The following is a 19,727-nucleotide window of genomic DNA, read 5'->3' as shown; positions in this document are numbered from 1 at the left end:
AGACAAACTGAAGTTGTTGTCATCAAGGTTAGTGATGTGAATGTCCTTTATGGCAGAGATTTAGTGATCTCTAAATTAAAAACGGAATATAATTAATGTGGAAGTGATTTACATCCTAAATAATTAAACTTTACCAGCTACAGATACAATAAGTGACGCGATAATAACGGAGGAAGTAAAACAAACAGGAGTAAAGGGGTTCTGTTTGTCCGTTAACGACCAGAAATGGAACTTTTCTGAGTTTAATTTTGAAAATACCAGCCGGAAGTCTGGTTAATTATTTCGTAACCTTGACATTTTGGTGCCGGGGGGGGGACAGTAAAGTTTATCGACCGTCTTCTCGGCGGCTCAAGTTGGGTTTTAAAACTTTTAATGAACTTAGAGACACTTCGAGGGAAGTTTCCCGAGTTTATGGGCACTTTTCTTGTCCTTTTTGACGGAACCGTGAGGCGGAGACACGGAGTTCCGGAGCTGCCAGCGGTGCAGCGTCACCTCTTCCTTACTGTACACCGAGCCCGGAGAAGCTAGCTCGGCTAGCTCCGCTAGCTCTTATCGGACCGTGACGGAGCTCAAACTGTCAGACTTTCCGGGAAACTGTCGGGGAAATTTCACCGAGTCTCGGTGGCGGAAACTCTGAAACTTTTCCACTAACTTCCTGCAGATGGAGAGTGGCAGCAGCTAACGGTTAGTCGGCGGGGAACCGGAGGAAACAACCGAACTTCACCGCCCGCTGTCGCCACATCTGCCCGGTTAAGCTCCCAAAGCCGTCAGGATGGTCGGAGACTCGTCCCTCAACTTTAACCTCCTCCACCGGATCTGCAAGCTGGTGGTGCTGCTCTGCTTTCTCCACATATCCGTCACCGTCGTCTTCTACGTCCGCTCCCTGGACAGCCGGTTCGCCTTCGTCCAGAACCAGCAGTCCCACAGAGTCTTGCCCAACCAGGACAGACTGTCCGCCAGAAACGGCTCGAAGGAGGCGGTCACCGGGCTGCAGACGGCCGCGGAGCAGAAGCAGGAGCCGGCGAAGAACCTGGAGAAATGTCCGGAAACATCCCCCCTGCTGGGTAAGTCTGGTCCCGTGCGCGTGCATGTGTGTGGGTCAGCGGGGGGCCGTGGGAGTCCGGTCCGGAACAGACGGGTCCCGTAGTTTAAAAACCCGGTTTAACGGGACAAACCGGTCACAGAAAGAAAGGGTTCTGGTTCTGGACCAACCCGTCTCCACAGGTCCCGGAGTTAGTGTTCGGTTTACCCGGTACCGACAGAGAAAAGCAGCAAATGTCCTGGAGACCGAACTAAGGCTCGGTTCTGTCGCAGAATTCATTGTGCAGCTGCCATCAGCAGCTCAGTACCAGAACCAGAACCTGTGGCAGCCAGACATGCCCACGCCATCACAGCCCCACCCCCGTGTTCTGGTCCGGTCTGTCCAGAACACCTTTTTCCAGAACTCTGCAGCTCAGAGATGGTTCTGACCCGTTGGTCTGCCTCCTGGAGATGGTTCTGACCCGTTACACACCTGCCTCCTGGAGATGGTTCTGACCCGTTACACACCTGCCTCCTGCAGATGGTTCTGACCCGTTGGTCTGCCTCCTGGAGATGGTTCTGACCCGTTGGTCTGCCTCCTGGAGATGGTTCTGACCCGTTACACACCTGCCTCCTGGAGATGGTTCTGACCCGTTACACACCTGCCTCCTGGAGATGGTTCTGACCCGTTACACACCTGCCTCCTGGAGATGGTTCTGACCCGTTACACACCTGCCTCCTGCAGATGGTTCTGACCCGTTGGTCTGCCTCCTGCAGATGGTTCTGACCCGTTGGTCTGCCTCCTGGAGATGGTTCTGACCCGTTGGTCTGCCTCCTGCAGATGGTTCTGACCCGTTGGTCGTCTCCGACAGAGACACACCTGCCTCCTGGAGATGGTTCTGACCCGTTGGTCTGCCTCCTGCAGATGGTTCTGACCCGTTGGTCGTCTCTGACAGAGACACACCGGCTCTTTCAATGTTCTAATCTGGATCCTCAGGACCAGAACCAGGGGCCGAACCCAACTGCTTTCAGAACATTTCACCTGAAACTCTGAGCAGGAGCCCCGCCCACACCTGCTCCACCTGTCCGGCAGGTATTCAGGAAACAGTGAAACCAAGTGACGGGTTCTGCCCGCACCGGGCCTGAGAGGCAGAACCACAGCCATGTTATTTGGGTCCTCGTGAGCCTGAACTCAGGGCGGAAGAACCAACTGGGTCGACCAGAGGGACCGGCCCGCTCAGCAGGTCAGCTGTTAGGTAACAAGAAACCAGGTGTGACCGGTCCGATGGGTCAGAACCGGGCCGAAACAATAATAATCAGAATTAAAAACTGCTGACGGACGGAACCAGAGTTCTGATCCAGACGGAACCAGAGCAGAAATAAGAAAGAGTTTGTGTTTAAGTCACTCAAAGCTGTGGAAAACAGAGTCGGTTCTGGTCGGTCCTGGTCGGTTCAGGCCGGTTCTGGTCGGTTCTGGCCGGTTCTGGTCGGTTCTGGTTGGTTCTGGCCGGTTCTGGTCGGTCCTGGCCGGTTCTGGTCGGTCCTGGTTGGTCCTGGTCGGTTCTGGTCGGTTCTGGTCGGTTCAGGCCGGTTCTGGTCGGTTCTGGCCGGTTCTGGTCGGTTCTGGTTGGTTCTGGCCGGTTCTGGTCGGTCCTGGCCGGTTCTGGTCGGTTCTGGTCGGTTCAGGCCGGTTCTGGCCGGTTCTGGTCGGTTCTGGTCGGTTCAGGCCGGTTCTGGTCAGTTCTGGTCAGTTCTGGTCGGTCCTGGCCGGTTCTGGTCGGTTCTGGTCGGTTCAGGCCGGTTCTGGCCGGTTCTGGTCGGTTCTGGTCGGTTCAGGCCGGTTCTGGTCAGTTCTGGTCAGTTCTGGTCGGTCCTGGCCGGTCCTGGTCGGTTCTGGCCGGTTCTGGTCGGTTCTGGTGCTGAAAGCAGCGCCTCGGTGAGCAGATGTCTCCACCTCTGGCTGTTTGCTGCCAGCTGTTGCAGATGAAAGCGATCCAGCGGTGCGGGGAGCCTGTTTCCTCAGCTGGACCGGAACATGTCGGAGGTTACGGGTCAGAAACAGGCGGCGCCCTGCTTCTGAACGCACTTCCTGTCAGACGGCGCCGCAGCGGCGTCACGTGACTAAGCCCTTCCATAAGTATGTGGACGTCTGAGCTCTGAAGCGGCCAATCAGAGCCTCCCAACTGTGTGACGCCATGGTGACTCACCGTGATGTTCCAGCCGGAGCGGCCGCTCTAACGGGTTCTGTGAGCTGCCGCCTCGGCGCCAAAACTAGTCCTGCGACAAGTTCTGTTTTTGTTCCTTTGATCCAATAAGAAGATTAACCAGTAATGGAGATGATCAATAGTTTCTGTGGAGGAGGCACCAATGTGCCAGAACTTCAGGTTCTGACCCACTTCATCTGATGGCACATGGTGGTGCATTCAAGACACGTTGGACATCAGAGCTTCTGTCCTCCAGCTGGAAAAACAGTGAAAAGAGGCTCATTCCAAGTTCACATTAAAAAAACTGCTTTTTTAACAGAATTTACTGTTAAAAGCAAATTAAAACAGTTGTGGGAAAGAGTTGGAACTTCCTACATCTGAGAGACAGTGAATGCAGCACGGTGGTTGTTGGTTTCAGAGGTGAAAACATGTTCAGTGTGAGGCTGTTCTACAGAATCTGGGAGAACATGGTAAATGGAGGCGATTTGTAGCCGGTTTCTGGTTAAGGTTCTGTTTCCTGACTGGATCAGGAGGTGGGGGTCAGAAACCAGCAGCTGATTGGTCGAATGCTGGTTTCTAGGGTAACCCTCAGGGTTAGTTACCTGCTGGGTGTCTCTCTCAGTTCTCATTCATTGGATGTAGATGACAGCTGCCTGGAAGCATGAAATAACTGTCCCACGTTGCTGTTTGAGCAAACCTTTCCAGCAGTTTACCCGCTCTGGTTGTTGCTCTAACCTGTTCACATGTCCTCAGTGGGTCCTCTGCGGGTGGAATTCAGCTCTCCTGTGAGCCTGGAGCAGATAAAGAAGGACAACCCCGAAGTGCAGCTGGGCGGCCGCTACAAACCCAAAGACTGCCAGGCGCTGCAGAAAGTCGCCGTCATCATCCCGTTCAGGAAGCGGGACGAGCACCTGAAGTACTGGCTGTTCTACCTGCACCCCGTCCTGAAGAGGCAGCAGCTCGACTACGGCGTCTACATCATCAACCAGGTATGATGTCATCTGGACTCAGCAGCTTTATAAAGTAAACTGTGATGATGTCGGGAGATATTTCAGAATCAGGAACTTTATGGAGAGGAAACAAATGAGAATAAAAACAGAAAGATATAAAGAAAAATAAGATCTGTCCAGAAAGTGAAGATATTTAGAAAAATAACGACATAAAGTCTCTAAGTCATGGTGATGCTGATGAGCCACAGCAAGGTGATGAATAAAACCAGGAAACAGTCTGATGGTTAGTCTGAGGCAGAAAGAATGTGAGACACGTCCTGCTTCTTTAAGGAGTCTTCAGGAATAGTTCTCCAGGCTTCTTGAAGGACATCCCAAAGCTCTTCTTTGGATGTGGGCTGCCTTTTGTTCCGTTCTCTGTCAGATGATCCCACACTGCTTCAATAATGTTGAGGTCCGGGCTCTGGGGAGGATTCATCCCTCCATAAGACCTGTTGCCACTGATTTTCAGTCCACTTCTTGTGTCATTTGGCACAGCTCAGCCTTTTCTCCCTGTTTCCCTTCCTTAAGAACGGCTTCTTGACAGCCACCCTTCCATGGAGACCATTTCTGATGAGGCTTGGGCCAACAGTAGATGGATCAGCTGAAGGTCCAGATGCATCTCTCAGGTCCTGTCAGGTCACAGCTGGATTTTTTCCTCTTTCTTAAGGACATCACTTTCAGATCCTGTTCATCTGCTGGAGATAGTTTTTTAGGCCTGACACTTCTTCTTTTGTCCTCCACTTGTCCAGTTTCCTCAAATGTTTTAAGGACACACTGCACACCATGCTGAGATATGCCAAGTTTTCAGCTAATAGCTCTTTGGGAATCACCTTGTTGCTGCAGAAATCCTATTTTCTGTCTGTCAAACTGTGTTTTCTTTGCTGTTTTTCATAGATGCAGCTAAAGAAATGGGAACAAATGATGTGTCTTTGTGACAAAGTGCCTAAAGATCCAGTTTAAAATGGCTTCTTTGCTAAGTTGTCTGTTCTGTGTCGACACAACACTGGTTCATCCCTTGAGTTAGGAGCCTTTTTTCTGCCTGAATGCTTCAAAGGTCAGAGTTAAGTGGCTGAAAAAAGAAAAAACACTGAAAATGCTCAGGAACAAGGACTGAAAATGAGGGGAAAAGCAGAAAATGTCCAAAGAAAAACCCTGAAAGAGCTTCAGAAAGCTGCAGAACTATTGATCAGGACACTTTAAAGGTTACAGAAAGCTGCAGAACTATTGATCAGGACACTTTAAAGGTTTCAGAAAGCTGCAGAACTATTGATCAGGACACTTTAAAGGTTTCAGAAAGCTGCAGAACTATTGATCAGGACACTTTAAAGGTTTCAGAAAGCTGCAGAACTGTTGATCAGGACACTTTAAAGGTTACAGAAAGCTGCAGAACTGTTGATCAGGACACTTTAAAGGTTTCAGAAAGCTGCAGAACTATTGATCAGGACACTTTAAAGGTTTCAGAAAGCTGCAGAACTGTTGATCAGGACACTTTAAAGGTTTCAGAAAGCTGCAGAACTGTTGATCAGGACACTTTAAAGGTTTCAGAAAGCTGCAGAACTATTGATCAGGACACTTTAAAGGTTTCAGAAAGCTGCAGAACTATTCATCAGGTCACTTTAAAGGTTACAGAAAGCTGCAGAACTGTTGATCAGGACACTTTAAAGGTTTCAGAAAGCTGCAGAACTGTTGATCAGGACACTTTAAAGGTTTCAGAAAGCTGCAGAACTGTTGATCAGGACACTTTAAAGGTCACAGAAAGCTGCAGAACTATTGATCAGGACACTTTAAAGGTTTCAGAAAGCTGCAGATTGTTGATCAGGACACTTTAAAGGTTTCAGAAAGCTGCAGAACTGTTGATCAGGACACTTTAAAGGTCACAGAAAGCTGCAGAACTATTGATCAGGACACTTTAAAGGTTTCAGAAAGCTGCAGATTGTTGATCAGGACACTTTAAAGGTTTCAGAAAGCTGCAGAACTGTTGATCAGGACACTTTTAGGACTCTGGATCAGAGGTCTTGAGGTTATCAGCCGGCGGGATTCAGAGGTGTTGAAGTGAAGACTTGTAGTTGTATGAATGGTCTGTAGGTGGTAAAAGCTGTTCGACTGTGTGCCACAAACATGGAAATGAGCTGCTGTTCACCTGATCCACCTGCAGACAGCACAAGGATCAGTTTACACCTGAAACCAGCAGCTCCTCCCATTAATTATTCACCAGCTGTGTGACAGTTAGGATTTTACATTGTCTACGATCAGGAGAGCCTGTAGCAGCAGAACTATGGGATGTTTCAGGCTCACCTGAGCCATCCCTAACTATAAGCTTTATCAGAAAGGAAAGTTTCAGCCTGATCTTAAAGGTAGAGAGGGTGTCTGCTTCCTGAAGCCAAACTGGCAGCTGGTTCCACAGAGAGGGGCCTGATAACTGAAGGCTCTGCCTCCCATTCTGCTTTTAGGGGCCTGATAACTGAAGGCTCTGCCTCCCATTCTGCTTTTAGGGGCCTGATAACTGAAGGCTCTGCCTCCCATTCTGCTTTTAGGGGCCTGATAACTGAAGGCTCTGCCTCCCATTCTGCTTTTAGGGGCCTGATAACTGAAGGCTCTGCCTCCCATTCTGCTTTTAGGGGCCTGATAACTGAAGGCTCTGCCTCCCATTCTGCTTTTAGGGCCCTGATAACTGAAGGCTCTGCCTCCCATTCTGCTTTTAGGGGCCTGATAACTGAAGGCTCTGCCTCCCATTCTGCTTTTAGGGGCCTGATAACTGAAGGCTCTGCCTCCCATTCTGCTTTTAGGGGCCTGATAACTGAAGGCTCTGCCTCCCATTCTGCTTTTAGGGGCCTGATAACTGAAGGCTCTGCCTCCCTTTCTGCTTTTAGGGGCCTGATAACTGAAGGCTCTGCCTCCCATTCGGCTTTTAGGGGCCTGAAAACTGAAGGCTCTGCCTCCCATTCTGCTTTTAGGGGCCTGATAACTGAAGGCTCTGCCTCCCATTCTGCTTTTAGGGGCCTGATAACTGAAGGCTCTGCCTCCCATTCTGCTTTTAGGGGCCTGATAACTGAAGGCTCTGCCTCCCATTCTGCTTTTAGGGGCCTGATAACTGAAGGCTCTGCCTCCCATTCTGCTTTTAGGGGCCTGATAACTGAAGGCTCTGCCTCCCATTCTGCTTTTAGGGGCCTGATAACTGAAGGCTCTGCCTCCCATTCTGCTTTTAGGGGCCTGATAACTGAAGGCTCTGCCTCCCATTCTGCTTTTAGAAACTCTGGGAACCACAAGGAAACCTGCAGCCTGAGAGCAAAGTGCTCTGTTGGGGAAATATCCAACTGTGAGATCTTTAAGATGTGATGGAGCTCGGTCATTAAGAGCTTTATATGTGAGGAGAAGAAGCTTAAATTCTGTTCTGAATCTAACAGGACAATGAAGAGAAGCTAAAACTGGAGAAGCTAAAAAGACGAGCAGGTACAGTTAAAGTGGACCTGCTTCCTGTACAGCTGAGGTTCTAATGTGGCTCCAGTCGGGCTTTGGACCCGGCAGAGAGCAGGTCCGAACAGGGCGGAGCTGCTGCTGTTGAAGAGAGAAAATGACTCCAGGTGAGGAGTGTGTGCTGCAGACTCCGCCCCTTTTACCTACCCACACACCTCTGATGTCACCTGATTGGTGGTTCTGGTTCTGATCCAGCTTAGACATGGACATTAAGGAGTGTTTTCACGTGATGATGTAACTGCATGTTGACCTGTGACTGCTCACTCTTCTTCTTCTTCTTCTTCTTCTTCTTTGCTGCTGCTCTGTTTATGACTCACAGTTGTTCTTCTCTCTTGTCTGCTTCCTCTTCCTCCTGTTTACTCCCCCCTCTTCCTCCTGTTTACTCCCTCCTCTTCCTCCTGTTTACTCCCTCCTCTTCCTCCTGTTTACTCCCTCTTCTTCCTCCTGTTTACTCTCCCCTCTTCCTCCTGTTTACTCCCCCCTCTTCCTCCTGTTTACTCACCCCTCTTCCTCCTGTTTACTCACTCCTCTTCCTCCTGTTTACTCCCTCTTCTTCCTCCTGTTTACTCTCCCCTCTTCCTCCTGTTTACTCTCCCCTCTTCCTCCTGTTTACTCTCCCCTCTTCCTCCTGTTTACTCTCCCCTCTTCCTCCTGTTTACTCCCCCCTCTTCCTCCTGTTTACTCCCCCCTCTTCCTCCTGTTTACTCCCCCCTCTTCCTCCTGTTTACTCCCCCCTCTTCCTCCTGTTTACTCCCTCCTCTTCCTCCTGTTTACTCCCTGCTCTTCCTCCTGTTTACTCCCTCCTCTTCCTCCTGTTTACTCTCCCCTCTTCCTCCTGTTTACTCTCCCCTCTTCCTCCTGTTTACTCCCCCCTCTTCCTCCTGTTTACTCCCCCCTCTTCCTCCTGTTTACTCTCCCCTCTTCCTCCTGTTTACTCTCCCCTCTTCCTCCTGTTTACTCTCCCCTCTTCCTCCTGTTTACTCCCCCCTCTTCCTCCTGTTTACTCTCCCCTCTTCCTCCTGTTTACTCTCCCCTCTTCCTCCTGTTTACTCTCCCCTCTTCCTCCTGTTTACTCTCCCCTCTTCCTCCTGTTTACTCTCCCCTCTTCCTCCTGTTTACTCCCTCCTCTTCCTCCTGTTTACTCTCCCCTCTTCCTCCTGTTTACTCTCCCCTCTTCCTCCTGTTTACTCACCCCTCTTCCTCCTGTTTACTCTCCCCTCTTCCTCCTGTTTACTCTCCCCTCTTCCTCCTGTTTACTCTCCCCTCTTCCTCCTGTTTACTCTCCCCTCTTCCTCCTGTTTACTCCCTCCTCTTCCTCCTGTTTACTCCCTCTTCTTCCTCCTGTTTACTCCCTCCTCTTCCTCCTGTTTACTCTCCCCTCTTCCTCCTGTTTACTCCCCCCTCTTCCTACTGTTTACTCTCCCCTCTTCCTCCTGTTTACTCTCCCCTCTTCCTCCTGTTTACTCCCTCTTCTTCCTCCTGTTTACTCCCTCCTCTTCCTCCTGTTTACTCTCCCTCTTCCTCCTGTTTACTCCCCCCTCTTCCTCCTGTTTACTCTCCCTCTTCCTCCTGTTTACTCCCTCCTCTTCCTCCTGTTTACTCCCCCCTCTTCCTCCTGTTTACTCCCTCCTCTTCCTCCTGTTTACTCTCCCCTCTTCCTCCTGTTTACTCTCCCCTCTTCCTCCTGTTTACTCCCTCCTCTTCCTCCTGTTTACTCCCTCTTCTTCCTCCTGTTTACTCCCTCCTCTTCCTCCTGTTTACTCTCCCTCTTCCTCCTGTTTACTCCCCCCTCTTCCTCCTGTTTACTCTCCCTCTTCCTCCTGTTTACTCCCTCCTCTTCCTCCTGTTTACTCCCCCCTCTTCCTTCTGTTTACTCCCTCCTCTTCCTCCTGTTTACTCCCCCCTCTTCCTCCTGTTTACTCCCTCCTCTTCCTCCTGTTTACTCTCCCCTCTTCCTCCTGTTTACTCTCCCCTCTTCCTCCTGTTTACTCCCTCCTCTTCCTCCTGTTTACTCCCTCTTCTTCCTCCTGTTTACTCCCTCCTCTTCCTCCTGTTTACTCTCCCTCTTCCTCCTGTTTACTCCCCCCTCTTCCTCCTGTTTACTCTCCCTCTTCCTCCTGTTTACTCCCTCCTCTTCCTCCTGTTTACTCCCCCCTCTTCCTCCTGTTTACTCCCTCCTCTTCCTCCTGTTTCCTCCCCCCTCTTCCTCCTGTTTACTCCCTCCTCTTCCTCCTGTTTCCTCCCCCCTCTTCCTCCTGTTTACCCCCCCCCCCCCCTCTCCCCCTGCATGGCAGGCCTTTCTGACCAATGGCTGTGGTCACTGGAGCTGCTGAGACCCGCCCCCTGTTTGGCCTCGGCCAATAGCAGCGTGTGTTGGTCGCTCTGGTAATACGTCTTCTTTCTGATGTCAGGGGTTTAAATCTGTCTGATTTTACTGTTCAGAACCAGCATGTAAGGTGAGAAGTGAACAGAACCCTAACCCTCCTAACCACAGACAGCCTTTACTAACAGACAGGAGTCTTCAGAACCTGAAGCGGACCTCTCTGACGGTGGAACCGAACGCACAGACCCTCCAACACCTGACAGTTTCAGAAGTACACGAAGCTCTAAAATGTAAAGATCTTAGCAGCAGATTCAGATAATCTTGGGCCGAACCTCTTAAAGTTAGCAGGTGGCTTTATTTGCTCACATCTTGTAAATGTTCCACTGTGAACTTTCTCCTGTATGGCAGCCTTTGCTCCCCTGGTTTAATACAGAGGATCCTGCAGCCCCCGGATCCCATCTTTAAGGTCTCTGCCCAAGTTCAGCTTTTCACTTTCTACCTGCTAATGTTGTCTTTTTATCAGGTTTTAGAAAACGACAGCATGGCTGCTAATGGGTTGAAAATGAACATGTGGAAATGGCACTGATGGCTGCCTCAGTGTATCCAAGGGTGTCCTTCTCATTTTAAATAAACAGCGATGTGGTGTCTGCCACAAGCTTTAGATACTGTCCAGTATTCTTTGAGTAGGTTAAAACTTGTTTGAACACCAAGAAAACAAAAGCTCCTGAAGCTCCCTCCTGTTGTCACCACTCAGGGCTCTGGGACTGAGTCCCAGTGGAGTTATCAGGGCAGCACCTCAGAGCCAGCAGCTGATGGAAAACCTCCAGGTGAAGCCGTTCTCTTTCTTTAGAGTCAGAACTTGTTGCCTTTATCTGAGCTGGGAGAAGGTCTTTAAACCTGCTAAATGTGAAGGAGCCGGTCTCATTACACAGATTTCAGCTCATTTAAAGGTCTGAATGAATCACAGCTGACAGAAAAGCTCAGCAACACTTCTCACCTGAGAGAGCATTGAAGGTGTTGGTCGCCTAGCAACCGGGGTGTGTTTAATTCCATGCATAGCCAGGTACCTGCACCTGAGGAGGAGGAGTCAGCAGGTGGAACAGGTTCTGCAGCCCCACCTGCAGGAAAGGATGAGGTCTAAACTCCCACCGATGACAGTTCTGCTTTTAAATGAGGGTCACATGACCTCCTGTTTACCTGCTGAAGCCTCCGGGGCCTGTTGTTCGAAAGGAGAATAAAGACAAGTGGAAAAGCAGGTTGGACACAGTCTGACGAGTCCACCCTGGTTTATTGGTTGTTCGAATGCCAGACTGAGGAGGGGCGGCTTTGTCAAGCCAGGTCTGAGTAATGCTTTCTTCAGTAGATCACAGACAGGTGTGTTTCCTCCAATGAACAGCGGAGCGGAAGGTGAAGGCCTCCATAAACGAAGCACCGCTGCTGTCCTGAAGTTTGGAGACGGGCTGATCTCAGCAGTGCAGGAAAGAGGAAGGGAAAGCTATTAAAAGTAAACCCAAAATGTAAAAACCCAAATACACGCGGCTCCTTTAAGATTCAGCTTCCCCGATGGAGTAGAGGAACGAGGCTCAGGTTCCTGTTGGGGCTGCTTCCTGTTGGGTCTGCTTCCTGTTGGGTCTGCTTCCTGTTGGGGCTGCTTCCTGTTGGCTCTGCTTCCTGTTGGGGCTGCTTCCTGTTGGCTCTGCTTCCTGTTGGGTCTGCTTCCTGTTGGCTCTGCTTCCTGTTGGGTCTGCTTCCTGTTGGGTCTGCTTCCTGTTGGGTCTGTTTCCTGTTGGCTCTGCTTCCTGTTGGGTCTGCTTCCTGTTGGGTCTGCATCCTGTTGGGTCTGCTTCCTGTTGGGTCTGCTTCCTGTTGGGGCTGCTTCCTGTTGGGTCTGCTTCCTGTTGGGGCTGCTTCCTGTTGGGGCTGCTTCCTGTTGGGTCTGCTTCCTGTTGGGTCTGCATCCTGTTGGGTCTGCTTCCTGTTGGCTCTGCTTCCTGTTGGGTCTGCTTCCTGTTGGGTCTGCTTCCTGTTGGGTCTGCTTCCTGTTGGGTCTGCATCCTGTTGGGTCTGCTTCCTGTTGGGTCTGCTTCCTGTTGGGGCTGCTTCCTGTTGGGTCTGCTTCCTGTTGGGTCTGCTTCCTGTTGGGTCTGCTTCCTGTTGGGTCTGCATCCTGTTGGGTCTGCTTCCTGTTGGGTCTGCATCCTGTTGGGTCTGCTTCCTGTTGGGTCTGCTTCCTGTTGGGTCTGCTTCCTGTTGGGTCTGCTTCAGTGTTGGGTCTGCTTCCTGTTGGCTCTGCTTCCTGTTGGGTCTGCTTCCTGTTGGGTCTGCTTCCTGTTGGGTCTGCATCCTGTCGGGTCTGCTTCCTGTCGGGTCTGCTTCCTGTTGGGTCTGCTTCCTGTTGGGTCTGCTTCCTGTTGGGTCTGCTTCAGTGTTGGGTCTGCTTCCTGTTGGGTCTGCTTCCTGTTGGGTCTGCTTCCTGTTGGGTCTGCTTCCTGTTGGGTCTGCTTCCTGTTGGGGCTGCTTCCTGTTGGGTCTGCTTCAGTGTTGGGTCTGCTTCCTGTTGGCTCTGCTTCCTGTTGGGTCTGCTTCCTGTTGGGTCTGCTTCCTGTTGGGTCTGCTTCCTGTTGGGGCTGCTTCCTGTTGGGTCTGCTTCAGTGTTGGGTCTGCTTCCTGTTGGGTCTGCTTCCTGTTGGGTCTGCTTCCTGTTGGGTCTGCTTCAGTGTTGGGTCTGCTTCAGTGTTGGGTCTGCTTCAGTGTTGGGTCTGCTTCCTGTTGGGTCTGCTTCCTGTTGGGTCTGCTTCCTGTTGGGTCTGCTTCCTGTTGGGTCTGCTTCAGTGTTGGGTCTGCTTCCTGTTGGGTCTGCTTCCTGTTGGGTCTGCTTCCTGTTGGGTCTGCTTCCTGTTGGGTCTGCTTCCTGTTGGGGCTGCTTCCTGTTGGGTCTGCTTCAGTGTTGGGTCTGCTTCCTGTTGGCTCTGCTTCCTGTTGGGTCTGCTTCCTGTTGGGTCTGCTTCCTGTTGGGTCTGCTTCCTGTTGGGGCTGCTTCCTGTTGGGTCTGCTTCAGTGTTGGGTCTGCTTCCTGTTGGGTCTGCTTCCTGTTGGCTCTGCTTCCTGTTGGGGCTGCTTCCTGTTGGGTCTGCTTCAGTGTTGGGTCTGCTTCCTGTTGGGTCTGCTTCATGTTGGGGCTGCTTCCTGTTGGCTCTGCTTCCTGTTGGGTCTGCATCCTGTTGGGTCTGCTTCAGTGTTGGGTCTGCTTCCTGTTGGGTCTGCTTCCTGTTGGGTCTGCTTCCTGTTGGGTCTGCTTCCTGTTGGCTCTGCTTCAGTGTTGGCTCTGCTTCCTGTTGGGTCTGCTTCCTGTTGGCTCTGCTTCCTGTTGGGTCTGCTTCAGTGTTGGGTCTGCTTCCTGTTGGGTCTGCTTCCTGTTGGGTCTGCTTCCTGTTGGCTCTGCTTCCTGTTGGCTCTGCTTCCTGTTGGGTCTGCTTCCTGTTGGGTCTGCTTCCTGTTGGGTCTGCTTCCTGTTGGGTCTGCTTCCTGTTGGGTCTGCTTCCTGTTGGGTCTGCTTCAGTGTTGGGTCTGCTTCCTGTTGGGTCTGCTTCCTGTTGGGTCTGCTTCCTGTTGGGTCTGCTTCCTGTTGGGTCTGCTTCAGTGTTGGGTCTGCTTCCTGTTGGGTCTGCTTCCTGTTGGGTCTGCTTCCTGTTGGCTCTGCTTCCTGTTGGGTCTGCTTCAGTGTTGGGTCTGCTTCCTGTTGGGGCTGCTTCCTGTTGGGTCTGCTTCAGTGTTGGGTCTGCTTCCTGTTGGGTCTGCTTCCTGTTGGGTCTGCTTCCTGTTGGCTTTCTGGAGATGGCAGAATTCAGCAGGTGTCTGAATCTGTCGCTCAGAGAGGCGTCCGACACAAACGCCTGACGGCAGGTTGTAGGTTTCTGTATTTATCAGAAGCTTTCATCCAAAGAGACTCACAAATGAAGATATAACAGCTTCATAAAAGCTAACAATAAGCTAACAATAAGCTCCATAGAAGGAACCCAGAGATAGGGTGCAGGCATAGAAGGAAGAGCAGAAAGATAAAGAGATAGAGGGGGGAGGGAAGTACAGGAGATGCTCTCTGAAGAGCTGGGTTTATAGGAGGAGAACCAATGGGTTGACCTCTGACCTCTGACCTGAACCAGTGTGTGTGTGTGTGTGTGTGTGTGTGTGTCTCTCTCTCTCTCTCAGGACGGCAATGAGATCTTCAACCGGGCCAAGCTGCTGAACGTGGGCTACACAGAGGCTCTGAAGGAGTACGACTACGACTGCTTCGTCTTCAGCGACGTGGATCTCATCCCCATGGACGACCGCAACATCTACAGGTGCTTCAGCCAGCCCAGACACCTGTCCGTGTCCATGGACAAGTTCGGCTTCAGGTGAGTGGAATCTGCAGGTCCGGGTTTCCCAGAGTTTAACTGGCGATAAGAAACGATTCTTACAGCAAGACTCCGTTTGGGAGTTTGGAAACTTTAAAGAAAACACTTCTTTAATGAAACAGTGCCACCTGGTGGACAGTTCAAGCAGGTGAAGAGTAATTCTGCACTGAGAAAACACAAAATCCCATTTAAGGTTCAGGTTCTGCTCCAGGTTCAGGTTCTGCTCCAGGTTCAGGTGCTGCTCCAGCTCCAGGTGCTGCTCCAGGTTCAGGTGCTGCTCCAGGTTCAGGTTCTGCTCCAGGTTCAGGTGCTGCTCCAGGTTCAGGTTCTGCTCCAGGTTCAGGTGCTGCTCCAGGTTCAGGTTCTGCTCCAGGTTCAGGTGCTGCTCCAGCTCCAGGTGCTGCTCCAGGTTCAGGTTCTGCTCCAGGTTCAGGTGCTGCTCCAGGTTCAGGTTCTGCTCCAGGTTCAGGTGCTGCTCCAGGTTCAGGTTCTGCTCCAGGTTCAGGTGCTGCTCCAGGTTCAGGTTCAGCTCCAGGTTCAGGTTCTGCTCCAGGTTCAGGTGCTGCTCCAGCTCCAGGTTCTCTCCAGATCATAGAACATTGTTCTTCATCCTGTTGGTGCTTCAGCAGCAGGTTCATGAGCTCATAATGTCTGACACGCATCGCCCCAGCAGACAGAAAAATAAACCGGACTTCTCTGAAACTTGAACCATGAAACAAGAAATTAACCCACGTTTGATTCCTGTAGAACCCCTTTCTCGACTTCAGTGGTTCTGGTTCTGCAGCAGGTTATCTGGGGACGCTTCTCTTTCTTCCTCAGTGAAGTGGTTTTCTTCCACACTCCACCCGGCTCCTTGGCTTCATGTGAAGGGTTGGGTAACCCTAACCCCACCCTAACCTAACCTAACCCCACCCTAACCTAACCTAACCCCACCCTAACCCTAACCCCACCCTAACCCCACCCTAACCCTAACCCCACCCTAACCCTAACCCCTAAGCTAGATCACGAGTTGAGCGTGCACCCCCTTGGTTTCTACACCAAACTCCATGGTAACCAGCTGGTTGCGTAGGAGGGAGACCACTGAGTAAAACCTGTCAACCCCACCCTAACCTAACCCTAACCTAACCTAACCTAACCCCACCCTAACCTAACCCTAACCCCACCCTAACCCTAACCTAACCCCACCCTAACCCTAACCTAACCCTACCCTAACCCTAACCCTAACCCTAAGCCCACCCTAACCTAACCTAACCCCACCCGACCCTAACCTAACCCTAACCTAACCCCACCCTAACCCCATCCTAACCTAAACCTAACCCTGCCCTAACCTAACCCTAACCCCACCCTAACCTAACCCTAACCCCACCCTAACCTAACCCTAACCCCACCCTAACCTAACCTAACCCCACCCTAACCTAAACCTAACCCCACCCTAACCTAACCCCACCCTAACCTAACCCCACCCTAACCCTAACCTAACCCTACCCTAACCCTAACCCTAAGCCCACCCTAACCTAACCCCACCCGACCCTAACCTAACCCTAACCTAACCCCACCCTAACCCCATCCTAACCTAAACCTAACCCTGCCCTAACCCTACCCTAACCCCACCCTAACCTAACCCTAACCCCACCCTAACCTAACCTAACCCCACCCTAACCTAAACCTAACCCCACCCTAACCTAACCCCACCCTAACCTAACCTAACCCCACCCTAACCTAAACCTAACCCCACCCTACCCTAACCCCACCCTAACCCTAACCTAACCCCACCCTACCCTAACCCTAACCCCACCCTAACCCTAACCTAACCCCACCCTAACCTAACCCTAACCCTAACCCCACCCTAACTTAACCTAACCCCACCCTAACCTAACCCTAACCTAACCCCACCCTAACCTAACCCTAACCCTAACCTAACCCCACCCTAACCCCATCCTAACCTAAACCTAACCCTGCCCTAACCCTAACCTTACCCTAACCCCACCCCACCCTGCCCTAACCTCACCTCCACCTTCAGGTGTTACAGGTACCTGCAGCTCTGCTCTGCTACAGGTTTGAGTCTCTGTCAGGAGTTTAGATGCAGCACCGATGACTCACTGTGTGTCTTCTGGTAAAATCCCTCTTTTAACCGTTCTTTTCTCTCCATCTTTGTCCTTCAGCAGCTTATCTCAGTTTCTAAAGACCTGATTTCTGCTTTATTTGCTTGGAGCCGTCCACAGCGGGAATAATGTCCAACTTTAGGTAAAACTGGTTCTGTTCCAGCGCTGTGGTGCTGAAAGCCCGGTGTGAGACCCGGCTCTGTTCAGTCTGCGCCATCATCGCTGTTCACGTGCTCATGAGCAACAAAGGAGGCGGAGCCACTGCAGGCAGCGCTGACACCACAGAGGAAGAGGCGTGTCTTTCACTTCCTGTTTCACAGAGCAGCAGCTGTGCTTCCTGTCAGGAACAAACCGCCAGTGTGATGAGTCACTTCCTGTTTTCCCTGAATGCCTCAGAACAGTTTGTCCTCCTGGACCTGAGAACCTGGACCTGAGAACCTGGACCTGAGAACCTGAACCTGAGGTCTGCTCCCTGAACCGGACCTGAGGTCTGCTCCCTGAACCGGACCTGAGGTCTGCTCCCTGAACCGGACCTGAGAACCGGACCTGAGGTGTCCTCAGGTTCAGCTCACAGTTTTCAGCCAGGGTTAAAGTGGTTCTACCTCCAGTACCACTGCCTCTGGGGTTGGAGCAGAATCAGTAACGTGTCAGTTTGACATTTTGCTGTGAAATAATCGTTCTGTTCTTCCTGAGTAACTGGAGAAGATCCCACTGAACACCTGAGAGTTTAGATGAAACCTCCCTGCAGCAGGAGAAAATCTGATTGTGTTGGCTGCGTTTTATGGGATTAACATCACAATGATGTCACTTCCTGTCCATGTGAGCAAACAGGAAGTGACCTCACCGTGATGTGAACTCTGTGTCCTCCTGCAGGTTACCCTACAATCAGTACTTTGGGGGCGTGTCCTCGATGAGTAAAGAGCAGTACCTGAAGATCAACGGCTTCCCCAACAACTACTGGGGCTGGGGCGGCGAGGACGACGACATCTACAACAGGTACGCCGCACGCATCATCTCTGACCCGAGGAGCCGGGCCACCGCCCGAGGGTCCAATGATACATTCTGCACCGGGTCCGGTGACGCCACCTTGTGGCCACACACACTTCTGTTGTACTGCAGTGATGATCAGAGCCCGGTTTCACTCGTGCAGTCTGGACCCACGAGGACCGGAAACTGTCCCAGGTTACCTCTCAGCTCTCCGGTTCTGACCCATAAAGATGCAGTTTGTGGCTTCAGACTGTCGGAGAAAGACATGTTGGTGCTGGTTTGGACAAAGAGAACAAAGCTTGTTGGAGCTGGTGTTCTGCTCCTCTGAGAGGTCCGACTTCATGTCTCTGGTTCTGTCTTAGGTTGGCCTTCAGAGGGATGACCATCTCCAGACCGAGCGGGGAGCTCGGGAAGTGTCGCATGATCCGACATGACAGGGACAAGCAGAACGACCCCAACCCTCAGAGGTACACACGTGCACGCACACGTGCACGTGCACACACACACACACGTATGAATAAGGTGACTCACTGGATCTGTGTGTGTTTTCATTTGGGTTTTGTTGTCCTAATTTCATCTGAATTCCATCGTTTTTAGCAGCCAGCAGAGACCTGATGGATGGGTTTATCTGCTCTGGTTCTGATGGTTCTGGTTCTGGTTCTGGTTCTAGGTTTGACCGGATCGCCCACACCAGAGACACCATGAACAAAGACGGCATCAACTCTTTGACCTACAAGGTGGTGAGCCTGGAGAAGCTGGAGCTGTACACCAAGGTCACAGTGGATGTGGGGAAGCCCTGAGGGGCCCCCAGGGCCCGGGGGGGGGGGGGGGGACCAGAGCTGGACTCATGCAGTAAAAACCACACGCTGACACTTGAAGTTTTAAGTTCTGGTTCTGATCTGCTCGGACCAGATCTGCTGGACGGGTTTTTGCACAGAGACTGATGTTTGGTTGTTTCTTTTCTCTGCGGGGCCTCATCTCTGATTGGTCGGCTGCAGCCAATCAGCTGCCTGCATCAGCAACACTTCCTGAACCAGCTTTTAATGGAGATCAGAGACAATCGGGGCGGGTTCGGGCTTTTCTGGTGGGGGATTCTGGGTAATGGGGCTGAGGGGATTAGATCTGGTTCTGGTCTGGTTCTGGTGCAAATTCTGGGTTAGGTTCATCCGACAGGTGACCCGACAGGTGACCAGCCGACAGGTGACCGACCAACCGACCCAACCGGTGACCAGCTGACAGGTGACCGACCGACCGACCCAACCGGTGACCAGCTGACCGGTGACCAGCTGACAGGTGACCGACCGACCGACCCGACAGGTGACCGACCCGACCGGTGACCTGTCGACCGGTGACCGACCGACCGACCCGACCGGTGACCAGCCGACAGGTGACCGACCAACCGACCCAACCGGTGACCAGTCGACAGGTGACCGACCCGACCGGTGATTGGCCTTGATTGTGATTGGCCAGCTGGCGCTGACTCAGAGCTGATCGGTTAGCGAACCAGACGATAAGCAGAATCTGGACCAGGAGCGGGTCCATCTGAGAACCTCTGGAACTGGTCCCTGATCAGAACCAGATCTGACCCGGGACTTGTGATTGATAATCAGTTTTGACCAATGGTTCTGAACCCAGATCAGCTTTAAACAGAACTATCTCTGATTGGTTATTGTAATATTTGATGAATGTGCTGATTGATACTTTTGTTTTAAACTTTGGAAGCAATCAATGGCTGATCAGGATGAATCTGTAGATGATAGATTATTGATTTATTGATCTCAAAGTGTCCTTATCACAGCTGCTGGCACCAAAGACTTTATTGATCCTGTGAATGAGGTCACCTGACAGCTGGACGAGCTCGTCTGATTATTGACGGCAGATATTGATCAGTGAGTGCGTGTTTTTTGTCCTGAATGTTCGTTTACCTGCAGACCAAAACTGCCCGAGTGAAACTATCACCTGTAATGTGCCTTAAAGTGACCCAGAGTGGCGCCGCACTGGTTTAACTGGTTAAGCTGGTGGTGGAGCCAGTGACAAATAAAAGAGCTGAACTCAGATCTGTGTCCGAACGTATGATCCTTCTGGTGGTTTCCATGGAAACGCACCTGCCACTCTGATGATCCTTCTGGTGGTTTCCATGGAAACGCACCTGCCACTCTGATGATCCTTCTGGTGGTTTCCATGGAAACGCACCTGCCACTCTGACAGGTAATCTCCGTCCTTGAATGAAATAA

At 51.6% G+C, this 19,727-nt stretch overlaps 1 protein-coding gene across 1 annotated transcript; it reads left to right on the top strand.

Annotated features, from left to right (window-relative positions):
* The first annotated feature begins 300 nt into the window (after positions 1-300).
* b4galt1l (DP-Gal:betaGlcNAc beta 1,4- galactosyltransferase, polypeptide 1, like) lies at positions 301-19,548 on the top strand. Its single transcript, XM_072395100.1, has 6 exons — positions 301-1,064; positions 3,978-4,213; positions 14,217-14,404; positions 17,380-17,502; positions 17,856-17,960; positions 18,164-19,548. Exons 1-6 carry the CDS (start codon positions 773-775, stop codon positions 18,291-18,293), a joined length of 1,074 nt encoding a protein of 357 aa, XP_072251201.1. The 5' UTR covers positions 301-772; the 3' UTR covers positions 18,294-19,548.
* The last annotated feature ends 179 nt before the right edge of the window (positions 19,549-19,727 follow it).

This window comes from Leuresthes tenuis, unplaced genomic scaffold, assembly GCF_036924035.1.
Source record: "Leuresthes tenuis unplaced genomic scaffold, fLeuTen1.0.hap1 SCAF_11, whole genome shotgun sequence".
Classification (NCBI taxonomy): Eukaryota; Metazoa; Chordata; class Actinopteri; order Atheriniformes; family Atherinopsidae; genus Leuresthes; species Leuresthes tenuis.
This window is presented reverse-complemented; position numbering and strand designations above follow the sequence as displayed.